At 35.9% G+C, this 17,250-nt stretch overlaps 1 protein-coding gene across 2 annotated transcripts in view; it reads left to right on the forward strand.

The window, feature by feature from the left end:
- Positions 1-15,286, forward strand: part of TBC1D19 (TBC1 domain family member 19) — a 50,684-nt gene extending 35,398 nt beyond the window's left edge. The window contains exons 12-21 of one of the 2 annotated variants that reach the window (XM_074587750.1): positions 190-264; positions 746-808; positions 4,545-4,629; positions 6,971-7,015; positions 8,180-8,212; positions 10,358-10,467; positions 11,695-11,786; positions 12,533-12,648; positions 13,594-13,664; positions 14,721-15,286. In XM_074587750.1, the coding sequence (XP_074443851.1) occupies positions 190-264; positions 746-808; positions 4,545-4,629; positions 6,971-7,015; positions 8,180-8,212; positions 10,358-10,467; positions 11,695-11,786; positions 12,533-12,648; positions 13,594-13,664; positions 14,721-14,795 (765 nt within the window). In that variant the 3' untranslated portion in view covers positions 14,796-15,286. The remainder of the gene's footprint in view (positions 1-189; positions 265-745; positions 809-4,544; positions 4,630-6,970; positions 7,016-8,179; positions 8,213-10,357; positions 10,468-11,694; positions 11,787-12,532; positions 12,649-13,593; positions 13,665-14,720) is intronic. The other variant, XM_074587751.1, reaches the window with a different exon arrangement.
- The last annotated feature ends 1,964 nt before the right edge of the window (positions 15,287-17,250 follow it).

Genomic DNA, 17,250 nt, shown 5'->3' on the forward strand with positions numbered 1-17,250 from the left:
TCTGCCTCATTTCTTAGGGCCTAAACTACAATAAACTGTGATAGAATGCTTCATAAATTATGCAGTGGGTTTTTCAGCTGAATACATGCTTATAATTTGTTTTTTTTAATTGTTGAAATTGGCTTTGTTAGTTTAAATATAAATTAAAGTTGTATCTCAGACTGATGGTGATAATATTTTTAATTTTAGGATATCTTGTATTATGAACAGCTTAAGTCAAATGTGATTCAGCACGACCTTTTAGTGGACAGCCTGATTTACAAAGTAAGTAATTCACTAAAGAGTGATTAAGTGATCGATATACTCATCGCACCAGTATGCTGGGGTTTTTTTAACAAAGAAAATGTTAGGTGGTTTAGTTTTAAGGAGTGTAAGAATAATTAGTGTGAATTTATTGTTGTATACTCTCTCCTTGTGCCTGTGTTGGCTCTTGTGTAAGACGTTTGTTTGAGTTGAGCCGTTAAGTCATAAAGAAACTGTAACTTCATTTGAAGGAATAACTGGATTTGCCAGCAAGGTAGCACTGGGGTCTGACTGCTTCCATTTCAAGGTTCAGTTCTGAATACTTTAATCATCAAGTTAATATAGTATTTTTTAATTTTAAAATACAGAGGATATACTTAACTACAGCTCTTTCATGATCCAAAGGTGAAACAGTGTCTTCTAGCACTCTGTTAAGTTTAGTTTCTATGGGAGTCTGAAAAGATATCTTTTGGCTTCAAAATGCTGTATTTTTTGATGACAGGATGTAAAGCTGACAGCAAGCAATGATGACTACTATTTCGTATTTGAGGATTATTTATATCAGGTATGTAACTATTTTTTCCTTAGAAAAGATAGAAAGTTTACTCCTGTGGGATTATTATAATTCTTGGAGTAAGGACTGTCTTTGTGTTTTGTGTGTAGGCAGAGTACAGGGGGACCCTAGACAGACGCGTCTGTTTGCCACGTTACACGTACTTTCCCGTCTGAATAACAATCTTGTACACTTAAACAGATTAAGCAGGACAGGCTTCTGAAACTCCTACCCTGAAGGACCCTACACAATGTCTTTCCAATGCGGTAAAGTCAGCCTTATTGTTCCCCTTTCCAGCTTTGCAATGATAAAAGGATTAACAGCTGTGGCACACAGAGAACTGGAGAAGTATATTGCGGGTTCTAGTTTAAAAAAAGAAAAATAGTACTGCTTTACAGTGGCCTACTGCAAGAAGCATAAAAGATACTGTATTCTCGTATTTTTAAATCGAAGACTCTGAGTAAGGTAGTGATATTTATGATTACTTTTCGGATTGCTCCTGTTGCAAAGCCGCTTCTAGCAATGGGGAACCCAACTAATTTGTAAAGAATTATCTTTGTTGCTGCCTGTCAAATGCCCTTAAATAGAAGGAGATTACATTTATGAATTTCCTAATGTGTAGTTGATTGCAGTGTCAACATAAATGTCATGCAGCAAACTTACCATTTCCGCAGTGCTTTCAATTTCATTAGTCACATCTGTTAGGTTAGACTTGCTTAATTTTTTGCTCTAGAGCTATGTGAAACTAAATGATTTCTTCTTTGATGGCAATATGTAAAACTGCTAGTAATTTAACTAACCAAGAAACTGTCCTTAATGCTGCTTAGTCCATATAGATATTAAAATGTGTTACTATTTAAGCAGACTGTTCAGTCATGTCTACTTATAATCTTTTAGTGTAATAAGCATTTAAACGTTAATCCTTTTCAAATTATAACCTCATGAAATTATAGCCTTTTTTACTTAAAAATAGTTACAATATTAAGATTTGTATCTGAATTTGTTTCTGAATTAAAATTTGAGAAGTGACTACCTAATGATAAAATATTTACATGTAGAAGTTTTTCTTGCTTTAAGGGCAAAGATGATGTTCATTGTGTGGACTACTAAGGCATGTTAATTAGTTATTGACAGATGGTTCTAGTGGACACAGGATTATAATCTGTGAAGGAGTATGAACTAGTATACAGTATAATCTTATGTTTTTAAACAGTCAGAAATAGATTTTGTTCATCATTCTCAATATATAGCACTGTTTGATATTTTTTTATATATCTCTATTAACTAAAAGAATGACTACAGAATGAAAATCATAAAAAGTACTAAACTATCTTTAGTAATTTGAAGGAGAGTCAGCAAAAATCTGAAAAATTAAGTGGCTAGTTTTACTGCTTTGAGGCAAACAATATCTCAAGCTTCTAATTATTAGTGGCTCTGGCTTTGTTTGCTACTTTGTGGTATTCTTCAGACTCTTTTCTAGAAGAAAGTTATCCCTTTTCCTTGATAATTTTCTCTTCCAACCTAATTTGCAAATGCATTGCTGCAAAACAGTTTTGTTCTATGGTCCCTGGAAAAATTCTGCAGTGTGAATCACTCTGATATGGAATATTATTTATTTATTTATTTCATGCGATAACTGGAATTAAATATTGGCTAAATAAAATAGGTAATGAAAATGTCAGTTTGTATCAAACTATTTCCATGTTCGCACTAGGTTTTTTTGGGTTTTTTTCATTACTAGTTACTGCCTCTAAGTTTTCCAAGTCATGGAGCGGAGTGTGGCATTTGTCTGTGTATTACTTAACAGATAAAGCATCCATCGAAACCAGAAAATTTGGGCATAAAACAACGAGAATATTTTGTTAGATTATAGGTGCCTCTTTAGTAGCATGCAATCCTTTTTGGAAAGAACACTGTGAAATTATGTAATTTATTTCCTTTGATATCTTTGCTTTCTTTATCCCAAAGTTTACATGTTTTTATTATCTCTTTATGACTATTGAAATAGAATACAGTTACTTCTAACATAGTGATTTCTTTTTTATAAAAGCTTTGGCTTTGTTTTTTTTTCTTTTTCTCAGCCCTTTGAATTCAGTGATTTTCTTTTCAGTTTTGATTATAAACATCCAATAGTTTGCCAAACATTTCTGTACTTAAAAAGGGGTTTGTGTCATTGTTTTCTTTATCATTATCATTTTTGTGAATGAGAATTAATAAATTTGGAAATTCATTATTTCAGGCCAGAGGTTCAATTTAAATACTTTAGTCTTACATCCTGCATAATGAATACATGCAAAGAACCTCACCCAGCAGTTTTTATGTGTAACTTATGTTTCAGCTAGAGTCTATTTCTTATAAAGATGCATAGTCTTAATTTAAAGACTTCCAGATACTGGTACTGGACACTGTATTCCTAAAAAAGGGGACCTTGAGTTAAGGTTACATTCTTTCCCTTATGAGAGAACATAATTTATGTCCTTTTTAGATCAGTTTCTTTTTCTTTCACCTCAGTTAACATATACAGAGAATTACATTTGCCTGTGTATTGTTATTGTCAGCTGTATTTTGGCAGCTATGAAAATGATTGTGTATTGTGCAAAAATAACATTTAGCTTAAACTGTTTGAGATAAAGAAACTATTTATTTTTTAAAAGATGCTTGTATCTGAGAAATAGTTTTGAGGTTCAAAAGAGGAAGAAGTCTCAAAATATGATCTGCTTTCCATAAAAAATAAAAGCAATGATGTTCAGATGTCACAGTGTTTCAGTTTTGCATGTTTCCTTTTGACAAATGCTGATATCTGGAGAACGTTTGCAATAATTAGTTGAAGGAAAAATCCATTCATTATTATTCACAATAAATTATGTAGTGAAACACCATCTATAGCGTTTCTACCTTTTACACCTTGGCTACAGTTAAACCAAACGAACTCTTAAAACGTGCAACAGCAGAGGGTTGGAGGTGTGCAAAAAAGTCAGCAGCAAGTTGGAGTCTGTCTTACCTCTGCCCTCTTGTGTACATTCTTGATAGTGCAGTCTTTCATTGCATAAAAACAGGAACTTTTGAAGTACAATACTAATTATTACATTTTTTACAACTGCGTGTAGGATGAGATCCTTTATTGTTAACTTTTTTCGAGGAATACTGGATTTTTAGTTTGTGTAAACAATCAAAAATACAAATATATTTTACAAAATACAACGTGTATTTCAGAACTTATGGATATGAGGTGAACATTATAATCTGTGCTTTTTGAAAGAACAGAATATCATGCAAGCATTCTGTAAAGCTCCTGGAAATGAGAGTGAATGTAAGGATCAGTCTTCTGGAACTGCACACATGCAAAAATGTAAATGTTTCATTTGCTTATTTACTTATTAGGACTTCCCCAGGTCATAGTAACTGAATAGAAAGATGATCTAATAGGCACCACAGCAGCCAGGTCCATGCACAGTCATCAATGATGTGACAGAAGGGAATAAACCCGTGCTGAGAGGCAAAGAGGAGGGTTGGAGAACGTAGATATTTTACTAACAAATAAATATGAAGGTAAAATCATAGCAAATTTAAAGCGAGCCTGGGAACTTGAACAGGAAAGTATATTAGGTTGGTCAAGAGCTTTCAACCTTATTAGCTCTTTTCAATAGCACCTAGTAGGTGCTAATTTAGGCAGGTCCTTAAATCTGTTTGCCATTGCTTTGTTGATCTGGTAAGTCAGCTGATTTTTATATGCTTGTCTTTTCTACAGGTATTGCTCTGTTTTTCCCGAGATACATCTGTATTGGAGCACTTTACTTACAGTAGTGCCACCCCACCCAAATCATACATACGAGGTAAAAGGAGTTGTTTTAAAAAGATTGTATTGATTTTTGTTGGCTGCTGCAGTAATACAGTATGTGAATTTGCTTTATTTTCATTACACCTAGTAGACTACCTTTAAAAGGATGTAAATAAAAACTTCATGTATCCAGTTGACATCTACATGGATTCCATTTTGACAGTTTAGAAGCTGATCACATGAAGGCCAGATTGCGATGTTTTTCTTTTACTGTAGTTTTCTGTGTATAATTCTCCAGTGTTTCACTGAATAAATTGAACACACGGCTATGACGATATGGTAAAATCTTGACAACATCTATCTTTGTCAGAGCTAGAAATTTAAATACACAATGTTGTCCTCTGCAACTTCAATAAATTTAGCAGCTGGAAGTGGTGATAGGGTGTTATCTTCCCAAAGCAGTGAGTTTTGCAGGTATTTGTAGACAGGAGCAGAACATATTGCTGAAGAATTGAGGGCTCGGTTCAAAGGTCTGAGAGAGTAAAGCTCTACCAAGCAGACTTGTGCTGATTTTTTTTCAAAGCATGGCATCTTCCAGAGTGTTAGCTTACTTTTGGGTGTCCTTTGGCTTAAGTTCTCATGTGAGTCTTATTTTTCTTAACAATCTTAAATGTATTGGTTCAGTCCACTTGCCTTCTCTGCCAACTTCTAATGTCAAACCTCTGTACTCTGTTTCCTTGCTTTTTAGATCTTCACCTGCTTTGGCCTTAACCAGAGGTTGCGAGTTTTGTCTTCCTTCTTGAAGACAATAACTTTTTTTTTCCCCCCCATGTACCTTCTGCATTCCCATTTTCTTCCTTGGTCCCTCGTGCCAGTGTATTTAGCCAAATGTGATCCCGATCCCCGTACCATTTTATTTTGAACAGGACCTCTACTGACAGTTTTCCTCTTGCTGCTTCTTATGTCACTAGAGGCAATGTTTGTGTTCTGATTTTTTTTTTTCTTCTTCCTTTATTGCTTTGTAGGTCTTTTGTCTCTCCTTAACTGAATCAGGGAGTTTTCTTTACCTACTTCTTGCAACAAGCAAAGGGCTCACCTGAGAGCAGAACAGCAGTGGGATCCCAGGTCTCGCTGCAGGCACAGAACCATGACAGCCCAGAAACACAGCTATGGGGAACATCCTGCTTATTCCTAGACAAACCCGGGGAATGAAGTTGCTGAAATCTAAATCTCTGCTAAACCTGTGCAGTGTAAATCCGAAAGGCTTGTAGGTCCTATTTTTGGCTAATTTTCCAAGAGATGTGCTTTATGCTAAAAATACTCTCCTTCCAGATTACAAGTCTCGGCTGCACAGCAAGCAAACTATTGAAAGGAAAAGTAAAAAGTATTTTTTATTTTAATGAAAAACTGATGTCTGTAATTGGAAAATACTGGATTTTATTTTCGTGGGGTAGTAGGCAAGAGCTTTGCAGGGTAATTTTGAATTTAATTCAGTCAATTCATGCTACAGGAAAATATCTAAGTCCAGATTCCGTTGAACCTGGCAAAAGTTCCCTGTGCTAAATTCTTCTTTGTAGAGTAAACAAAATGCACGGAGATCTAAAGGATCTCTGAATATTCTGTAAGTTTTCATATAAGTAATTACATTTTCTAGTTGTATTTTCTCATTTTAAAACTAAAGTAATTACAGTTTTTAAGTACTTGTAATTATGATTAAAGACAGTTTTATATTTCCAAATAAATTGTTGATTTTTTGATAGTGGATTTTAAATTATTAGGGTTTATAGTTAAAATACACTTAACTAATATAACATGTTCATTTTGCAGGGAAGATAAAAAGTACTGTCTGTACTATCTGTGATTGTCTTGACCTAATAAATATTTTGTATCCAACAGATTACTTAAATATTTTTTTGTTATATCGAAGCTATACCATCCACCTTCCTCTCTGTTGCAGGCTTAATGAGGCCTTGAATATTTTTTATCTGTTCTTATATCTTTTTTAATGCCTTTCCTGTCCCTAGGTCAGTCTGCCACGGCATGTCAGACTTATCCCCTTAACCTTATCCCCGTCATAGAGCTTCCCTGTCTTCAAGGTCTGCAGCAAACACCATTAGAGCTCCTAAGACCCACACAAATAAAATCTCTATGGGACAGCGTTGCTGAAATCTTCCTCCCCTTTTTTTTGCCGCATTATTGGTGCTGCATTTTAGTTTTGTATCTGACACTGTACCCGTCCTATTGCATTGCTTGCCTGTTTTAGACAATATCAAATGGTCAATAATGTAATTAGTTATGATTTTTATAATTGTAACTTAGAATGCACCTTTTTAATGTAGATCTTTACAGTTTTTAACAGTTTGATTCCATTTTAATTGTGGTTTGATGATTCACAGGAAAACTTGGAATAGAAGAATATGCTGTTTTCTATCCTCCAAATGGTAAGAATTATACTACTGCCTCCTCTAGTGGTAGATTGAAAAGATACAGGATTTTTTTTCTCAAATACACCATAACTTCTTTTTCTATTGCAAATTATGTTTTGCTGTTATTCTGTAAAATTCACTAATTTAAAGCTGGACTGAAGCTACTCCAAAACCGCATTCAGCCTGGTGTTAGTGGTCACATATGGAGTTTGTCTGTGTGTGTGGGAAGGAGAAGGAAAAGAATTTCTGGTGCAGCAGCTTCTATTGCAGTCTTGTGTCACCTCTTAGAGGATCTGAATGACACATGTCTGACCCCCAGCTTTTCAGTACTCAACAAACCATGCCTTAAATTCTTTTCCTTTCAAAATTTGTCTTCATTTTAAAAATTAAGCCATAACTAATCTATATAATTTTAAGTTAATATCATTGCTGATGTTGTTACTTCAGTTATTAAAATTCTTTTTTTCAGCTCTTATTTTGACCATTTTAGTCCTTATCTATTGAATGCTTTCCCTGTTTTTGCGCTGCATTTGTATTTTAAGTTCAAGCTCTTTGCTCTTGCTTTCAAGGCCTTACATCACCAATCTTAAATCTGTGTCTCTGGCCTTGTCTTTCATGTCTTCTGTGTTCCACTGGTGTCAGTTGTAGCACATGCTTTTGTTCTCCCCTCCATTTTTGCCTCTGCAATTCTTTGCAGCTTTGTAGCCATGAAGCATTGTCCTTATGACCTTTCGCCAAAGCAGCTCTCTCTTACCGGCCCTGTATGAAAATTAATGAATGGGAGCTAAGATAGCTCCCATGATTACAACTGCCAAGTCCTCTAAATGTTTTATCTGAGTACTACATGAATTACTAGAGGTCTTGGCCTCCTTTTTTTCCTGCTCCCTCTTTGTCAGTGCATGACAGTTACTGGTTGTCATTTATCTGAAATTAGGTTCTGATTTCAGCAAAGCTTATACGTAATAACTTCATGGAAATGGAGCTTTACTTGGCTTTCTAGGAACTGTAGCATGTGTTTAAGCACGTAGTTGGTTGTACTAAAGTAAGTGATACAATTCTTGTACTTAAATATTTACAAGATTGATATCTAAGACTGCAAGTGCTATAACAAGGAAATATGTTATTAATGGATAAAAAGAAATATACAAGAACAAAAAAATTAAATATTTTGTTTTGTAGGTGTAATTCCTTTTCACGGCTTTTCTATGTATGGTAAGTGTGACTGATGAACTCTTAAAAACTCTGGATTGCTTTTTAACATATTGCAGTTTAAATCTCTATGTACTTATCTGCAACTTTTAAACTTGTGTGTATTCTGTTTCTTTGTGTATGAATACTGTTGTATATAATTTTAAAATTTCTAGGCTCTTTCTATTTATTTATATTACATCTCGCTACCATATGGGAGTTCCTTCTTTGAGAGCTAATAGCTGAGCTATACGTCTTGATGTATGTGAATAGAGGGATAAGTTTGTTGACAGAGTGCTCTTTTCTTGTGTTTCACTTCTGGGTAGACCAAGTTACCTGTGAAAAGAGTTCTTAAAAACATGAACGATGTGAAAGGCCCATTGCTGTATCTACTTGCCTAGAACAGGTGTTAAAGGAGCGTTAAATAATAGAATGGTTCCCGGAGTAGGGAACCTTAAGTCTTTGAGGTAATGAGCAGCTTAGTTACAAACTCTTCCTTAGGTACTCACTAGGAGGCTTTCACTTTTACTGCAGGAAACCACTTTTCAAAATGTTTGGATTTGACCCTGCCCTTGGGAGCAGCGTCTCTCAAAGCGGGCTGAGCTGCTTCCCTCCCTCCTGCCCTCTCCCCTGGCAAGGGCTCCGAATACGCTGGTTGCGGGAAGGAAGGAGGGAGGCTGAGAAGCAAGGCAGCAGAAACCCAGCAGCGTAACTCCAGGCTGCGGGTACAGTAGCTGGGACCAAGCGGAGCGTTCTGTGTGTTGGGTGCTGTGCTGCTGTACGAGGAAGAGTCTGGGGCCTTATGTAAATCCTGTACACTTTTGCATGTTCACATGCGTACACTCGTAGGGTGCCAACTGTCAGGCGCTGCTCTGTTATCCTCCTGGCCTTTATGTACATACGCATGCTGCCAAGTCTTCCACCTCCATCGGCAATCATTAAAAACACTAGTAACACCCTCTGCTTTTCTTACCCCTACACAAATACACATTTCTGTGAACATCTCGCCCTACCTTAGCACCCTACCTTTCATACACGTACGCCACTATTTTCAATAAAGCCACCTTCTTGATATATATATATATCTATATATATAAATGAAAATGAATTCACACATGCATACACCCATATATATATAAATGTACATATATCTATGTGCATATCTATACCTATGTGTGCGGACAAATGTATCCATATCCTCAGCTTTGCGTAAATAAAACTGGAAGGGAAGGTGAATGTAGAGGTAGAGACTATGAGTGTGATAAAATGTAAGCTGTCATCTATAATGAATGCACCTGTAAAATGAAGCAGTAGAGGTGATGAGTGGACAGCTGAAAAGGCTGTTTACAGAAACGCTTGTGTGTGACGCGTGCATTGGGTGAATGGAGTAGCAATCGCAGGGAAGTGATTATGTTTGTGCAGCATGTACATACTATATATTCATCTATATGCTAGACTTTTACAAAAAGAAAAAAAGGACTGATTTACAAAAAGAAAAAAAGGACTGATTGACAAAAAGTTTGAGGTCTGCTGCTTTACACATGTAGCCAATTCTTATTTTGAATTGAGTATACTAAAGGACTTCTGAACATTAAACTACCAAATGTCCATGGCTTTCAGAGCTTATAAGAAATAAACAGGTCTGCCATACTTACCTGATGTTATTGTGGCAACCAAAGGCTATTTTTTTAATATTTTCATTTTCACAACACCCATCTTCAAGCAGCAAACTTATTCTGGTCTTACAAATGGGGAACCAATTTGGAGGTGGTCACGAGCCCAGGGGTGCACTGGAAGTTATAGATGGTTGAATCAAAAACTTGCACTGTTCAGTATCTCATTGCCCTACGTCCCAGAGAAACTATCCGTAAAGCCTATTTCTTATGCTTCGGAAGCCAGCACTGTAGTTAGCAGGTTCTCATTAGTCTAGATTCTTGAAATATATAGAACTATTACCTAGAATGTATTGTACTCCCTTTCTTAACTTTTTATGTCGAATAATAGACTCTATTATAAAATATTTCTTTTTAAATAACTGGTTTAGTATTGTTTTTGTGAATTGTACTACTATAAATTACTTGTTTTTTCCTCATACGTCATGCACTTAATCATTGAATTCTTTTAGCAGTTTACAGTGTTGAGTCAATTATAATTCTTTTATCCTTTCAGTTGCTCCACTTTGTTTTCTGTACCATGAACCTTCCAAATTGTATCAGATATTCCGTGAGATGTATGTGCGTTTTTTCTTCAGACTCCATTCCATCTCTTCTCATCCCTCTGTAAGTTCATTAGGAATTAAAACCCACTCACTTGATATTCTGTTTGCTATGGAACAATAATATACAGTGGCATGATTTTCTATGCAATTGAAATATATCCTTTTAAAGATAATAAAATATTTCAGGTAAGCTTGGAAAAATTATTACATAACTCCAGTTTGGATATTTTTGTTTTCTACGTCAATGTTAGTCTTTGTAGAATATCATGTGCTTTGAAATAGAACAGTTCTCATTTTATGAGGGTGTGGGATTTTTTTTGAGTCAAGTCTTTTATGTAACGGGTTTCTCCGTTCAAGAAGTCACATCAATGCATACCCACTTTCCTTTTAATTAATGACATGTAAGTGCACACTTCAGTATTTTCTGGGGTAGAGGGGCAAAAATATAGTCATTAACATACAGATATTGTTTGAGTGATACCAAGTTAATGTCTGTTTCTTTAAGTCAAGTATTTGTGTGACAGCACATGCTATTTAGTACTACTAGATGAATTTAAACAACTTATGTTTGTGACCAGGACCAGCTGTCTTGAAGGTACAACAGTTGTAGAAATTGGCTTATCTTCTATTCTTGAAGAATAAAACACAGTAATTTTTTTTTTCTCCTTCAGAAAGTGATGAATAGTTATATTACTTTTTGAAAACATTTCCTCGTTAGAAGAAAAAACGATTTCCTTGATATACCATTCAAGGCGGTGCATTGTGCTTTCAGTCACTAATAGCAGGGAAACCGGTCAGACAGGCATCTATTCATTTTCTTGGTAATTTTTAAAAGAAATTTTAAAATGTGTTTACATTTAACTTTTTGTGTAGCTATCCCCATTGTGGTTTGCTTTTAGTTAGCAGAGAGATACTGTTTCTCGCATCCTCTGGTTTTAGTGCAGCTGAGGTCTGTTTCATCAAAGTGGAAATATTTCAAGTAGGTCATATTATAATAACCCGCTAAGTACTTAGACCCTGACATACAAATACCATAAGTAACTTAGAGCTGAAAGGAACTATCACAAAATATTATGTTGCTAATGCATACAAAGAATTGTAGGAGCAAAGCTTTAGTGACTGAAGGCATTAGAGCTGCTTGTGCCCTGCTTACTTCAGCCGTATATTATATCATTAGTAGTGTTTTGTTGCTTGAATTAAAAATCGGTGCATACTTACATGCTGATACTGCTTTCTCAGATTTGGCAGGATGAGTGTTAGTATTCAGGATGTGATCTTGTTTCATTAGGGCATTGTATCATTGTGTTTGCTGTTTGAGACTCTTCTACAAACCCATCTGCCCCAGCTCTTTTATCACCTTCGAGAAATTGGGGCTCAGCCGTAAGTACTTCTTTTGGACTTGCTACAAATGCTGCAGATTCATTGGTCTGAAAATGCTGTTCGGTAGTATTTTAATTTAAAAGATGTGAGAAAATTTTCAAAAGTGCAAACGTCGATGTGCCATTTTTCCTTGAAAGTCAGTCGGAGTCCTTTGTCTAACCCGCGTTTTATGTGCTTTTTGCATTTCTTCTGTATGCTCTATGAAAAAGAGATGAGAATTGCTCTGTGAGCAATGCTGCATTATTCACCTAAGTTTCAGATATTCATATCATATCTGATGGAACTAAGTGATTTATTTCCTAGGGGACAGAAGACGCAGAGATATGTTAGTTACAGCAGAAGCTACTGAAAGGGGAGAGAGCGCAGGAGGCTGTCACTCCATAGTGTGCTTGTGGCACCAAGTGCAATAGAACCTGAAAATCTTGCTGTTATAATTGGTATCCATCATGATAGCATAATAGCAGAAACGATGAAACATTGGGGGTGATAATAACTGAGGATCCCTCTAATGTGATTGTTTGGTCAGAATATTTTAATGATATTAGTGCTTTGTCAGATGAGATGCTAGATAGTTCTCTGATGGCTGTTGCAAAGGAAAATATTGATTATTAATGCAGCAAGAGAAAATGGCTATTCTTCCTGGAAGAGAAATGCAAAATAATGAAATATTTTCCATTTATAAAGGATCTGTCTGATCATTATGGGAGGCAGAAATATAATAACTCTTGTTTATCACTTGTTTGCAGGCTAAGAATTTCATTTAAATGGATGGTACGAGCATTTTCTGGTTATTTAGCTACAGATCAGCTCCTGCTTCTGTGGGACAGAATCCTGGGATACAACTCTCTAGAAATTCTTGCCGGTAATAAAATTATTTTTACACAATGTGTTAAGTCTAGGTGGATGTAAGGCAAATACATGTTAGCTTCACTGTATTTTGTGACAAGAAGAAAATAGTTGCTCTTTGATTTTAGAAAACTATAATTGCATAAATACTGCATCTCTAACAAAAGTATGCGAGGTAATTTTTTTTTATGATAGCACTCCAAAAATGCTAAGTGCTCTCAGAACAGAACATAAGATGCTTCAGTGGTAACAATAAATGAGTTCATCACCTCTCACAAAATGCGACATCCATGTTAGTCATTTATAGCAAGTACTTCTTCAGTACTTACAGCAACTGAAGAGGTCCTCTGATTTTGCTGCATTTCTTCTTTCGAAGTCCCATCTTTTAAGAGACTTTGAAAGTTTTGTACTTATTTTTTTATAGAGGAAATAATATCCTAAGATTTATTGAAGCTTTAAGATGGGGGTTCCAAAGATGACGTGTATCTTCAGTTCAGTCAGTTTTTAAATATGAAGTAGGTGAATAGAAGAGAAAAGGTTTTGGTTCCATTTATACATTTAAGACAGTTATGTAGAGAGATACAATTATATAAGATAGTTCAAAATGAAGAAACATTTTTAAATGTTATATAATAGTCACAATTGAAATATTGCTATTTAAATAAGTTAAAATTATTGGTTTAGAAATGAATTTATTGTAAATCACCTTGTCCCTTTTAATGAAAAGCTAGTCATCTTAAACTCAAGCATTTCCACTCAGATTTTTCTGAAAGAATGTTGTGGTTTTCCTATCCATTTTAAAGAATGGCCAAGGAAACTGAAACGCAGCCATCCATTGTATATTATTCTTTAGAATCAAAGGAATTACTCTAAGGGAGTGCGAATTGGTATTTTACATCAAGATTAATTCTAACCACTAATTAACAGGTCAGCAACTTAAATATTGGGCATTTTCTTTCAGTCCTGGCAGCTGCTGTGTTTGCTTTCCGAGCAGTCAACCTGATGGAGGTGACATCACTGGCTGCAGCTGAAGTAAGATAAGTTTCAGTTAGGGGAGATTGAAATAGTTTCTGATGCTTTGCCAACGAGAGTAACTTAAGCTTCACATGGCACGTGGTACATAGTGCAAATCGTTCTGCCTGAATTCTTACCTTAGGTAAAAAAACTAAGGAAATTGTGAATGTGCAGTACGTGGTACTGCTTTTCTGGAGTAAAAGGAAATAAAAGAGTATACTTGCTACAAAAAATGCAAAGTTATCAAATAATTTTGTACAATTGGATTTTTTTCCTATTTTAATATATAATCTGTGTTTGTGGGATATATTATTTTTTTAAATATTCTGGAGGTTTGTACAGTTTTTTTCTCAGTGCATTTTAATGTAGTTGCTTCTGTGCTTTTTGATATTACAAAAATTTTACAAGATTATTTTTGTCAATATTGGATCTAAAATTTCACTGCGAGTAGTGTCATTTCACAGGTGGGAAATGAAGAAAATGAAGTCCTTAAGATGAAGGTTATTATTGTTTATCTCTAGTAATTTGTTAAAATGTATTTTTTCCCAAAAATCTGGTGATGTATTTTTTTTCAAACTTTGAAAGCTTGTGATGGCTCACTCTTTTTTTTTTTTTTTTTTTTTTTTTTTTTCCTTCTCTGTAAACATGCTTTTATGAGAAGACATTGACTATTTGAGTCATTACATCAGACTTACTTCACAAGTACTAGCCAAGCCACAGGATAAGGATTCTTAATTCCCAATTATTTTTAGAAGCAAGTTGAAATGTTAGACCCCTTATTCACCCATGATGCCACGTATGTTTGAAGTAATGCTAAAGGCTAAAATAAAGTTACTTGGTTTATATATGTAAACATGCTTTTTCTTTGAAGTATTAGAATGAAAAATAATAGAATAAGGCTTTCCGCACAGTAACATAAAGTAGCATAATTTGTTTCTAGCCAGGTCTGAATCTAATTATTGTTAGTATTGTAGTCAGTATTGGAATTTTTTTCTGAATTCTTGACTTGCTTTAAAGAAATTTGATTCAAATGTCAAATTTAACAAGCCTTTTTTTTTTTTTTTTTCATCCTAGGCTGTACTTGCAGACCTTTCAACCCTGAAAGTTATGCCCCTTCTTCAAATTTTCTTGTTTGCTACTGTCACTTGATCTGTTTCAACAATACTGGTACCACAATTCCAGCCTTTCTTGAGAAGCTCATCACCAACTATGCAACGTCTGCATAAAACCAAAATTAAACTGTATGTATAATATTAATTTAGAAATCATGACCGTACAATTTTCTAGCTGAAAACAATAACTTAGCACACAAATATGTGCAGTGCATGCTACTGAATTTCGCCATAATAGTGATGGTCATTACTCGTACATTGAGAATGACTACTTGTGCAAATAAACACTATGAATCAGTGTCTGAAATGCATGTACTATTAAATTAAATAAAGTAAATATAATTTGTGATCTGAGTGCTGTGGTGTTAACGTCACAGTTGTAAAAGCTCTCTTTCAATATGAAATGACTTTTTCAAGCTCACAGCTTAGAGGATATTAGCTCAAATACCACCAATTGAGAAAATAAAGATACTTTAACTTGCAAGAATTTTTTTCTTGTTTTCTAAGAAAAAGATAAGATCATACACCAGTTCTCCTATCTCTATCTTATTTATTCTCTTCACAGAAGTTTTCTCCATGTTCTTTCTCACGTTGGCTACTTCCATTTATTCTTTTCACTTAGAGAGATGTAGTCACGCATTCCTCGTTCATCTTCAGTTAGGTACGCAGCTCTCTCAGGCGTCTTCTAAACTCCTACCCAGAGTCCCATCAAAGGGCCCCGTGTTGTAAAGTATGTTCCCCTGCAGAGAAGGCCTGAGCATAGCTTCCTTCAGAACTTGTTGGAGCCAGTCCCTTACATGAGCCAAAATATTCCCTGGAAATCGATGCCAAGAGTCCTGTTGCGGTGCCCCACACCCTCTTTGGGAGAGCAGCTCTTTGCCTTTGCCAGTTTTCCAGCTGCTCTGATTCAACAGCTCAGGCTTCAGTTCAGAATCCAAACTCATATCGATGTGTGACGGATTGTCACTACGCTGTCGGGCTGGCTCAGCATCTGTTGCCTTTTTCTGAGGTCTTCCAGCTTTTTCCACTGATTTGTTTAATACCAAAGTTGGAATCAATGACCTGATTCGATTAAGCGTATCTTAATACCTGAAAAAGGATCAAAATCAAAGGACCATAATAGGTAATACACCCACTGTGTTTGCCATACAGCGTTTATCTTCCCCTAAGTTACATAGGTGTAGTTGTTATCATTTGTCATACGTGCTGAACGTATGATAGTGAAACATGAATCCTTCATAGTGTGCTCAAACGTTGTCTGCAAAGGGATCAAAGCTGTGGTCTCAGACGGGGTTATGAGCTTTGTGTCTGCGATTCTCCTTGTCTCTGTCAGGATAATGTAGTAAGAAAGTCACTGAGCTTTTATAGGCTGCTGGTGAATTTATAAGGCTGATTTTAAAAAAGGTAAAGTTTTGGACTCGTTGTGATCACTTTTTATATGAAGAACCAAACTGCTTAACAGACATGACATATTGAATAAGAATATTTGGGGAAATTTTGTCCTGGATAACAAAGAAAATTGATCTTTTCCTTAATATTTGCAAGAAATGGTTTAACCAGAGGCTTTTCTATGACATTCAGTTTTTAAAAAGAGGACATGTGGCAGCTTTTATCTTTACAACAAGTATTATCCTGTTTTATATACGGGGAACAGAGGCATAGAAAGATTAAGTGATTTGCTAAAGATTATAGAGTAAACTCATAAAAGAGGTGAGCAGTCTCTCCTCTCCTGAATTCCTGCTTGTACTTGGGGATGCTCAGATTGTGTATTAACCACAAGACCGTATTTCATCTTCAGAACAACACGTGATGCCCATCTACCTCTAAAAATGCAACATTTTGCAGTTTTTAAAATGGGTGAGATTGGGGAGCAATTTAGGAATTATAATGTTACAAGCAGTCACAAGGCCTGTGGCTCAGTAAGGTCATTACAAGGTTACCGTGGCTTCTTAGGGAATTAAAAGTATTTACTAAATAGCAAGGGAGATTCCCTAGAGGCCTGGTGACCCTCTTAATTCCCTTCGCTCTGTGCAAGTACATGGTGCAGAATCGGAACGTTACCCTAACCCATTCCATATTGGGATTCAGGAGCGGTGCTTTTTCTCTTTTTTTCATTTTCATAGTTTTGAAAATGTTACAAGTGGGCAGAGAGAGAGGCTGTTGGGTTCTTGTTTGAACAAGCAGTTCTGCGACAAAGAATACGGTCTGTTTTCCTTTGACTGGGCATCTTGTTATTCCATCCTAACAACCTCGCGTCGCCCTTGTGTCCCCTCTGCCTTCCCCACTGGAGTACTTCAGCTGCTCTTCCTGACGTCCACCCTTGTTTCTCCTGATGGCTGGAAGGGGACCTTACTTTCTGTGGTTGGTGTGGGTCAACACGCAGCTTCAGCTGGACCGCTCATGCTGGCTGCTCCCTCAGCCTGGGGTGATGCTCTCCTCTCACTGCAGGGTTAGCCGAGGGCGTCGGGGACTGGCGGCAGCTCTTGAGCTGG

Source organism: Larus michahellis, chromosome 5 (genome assembly GCF_964199755.1).
Source record: "Larus michahellis chromosome 5, bLarMic1.1, whole genome shotgun sequence".
Classification (NCBI taxonomy): Eukaryota; Metazoa; Chordata; class Aves; order Charadriiformes; family Laridae; genus Larus; species Larus michahellis.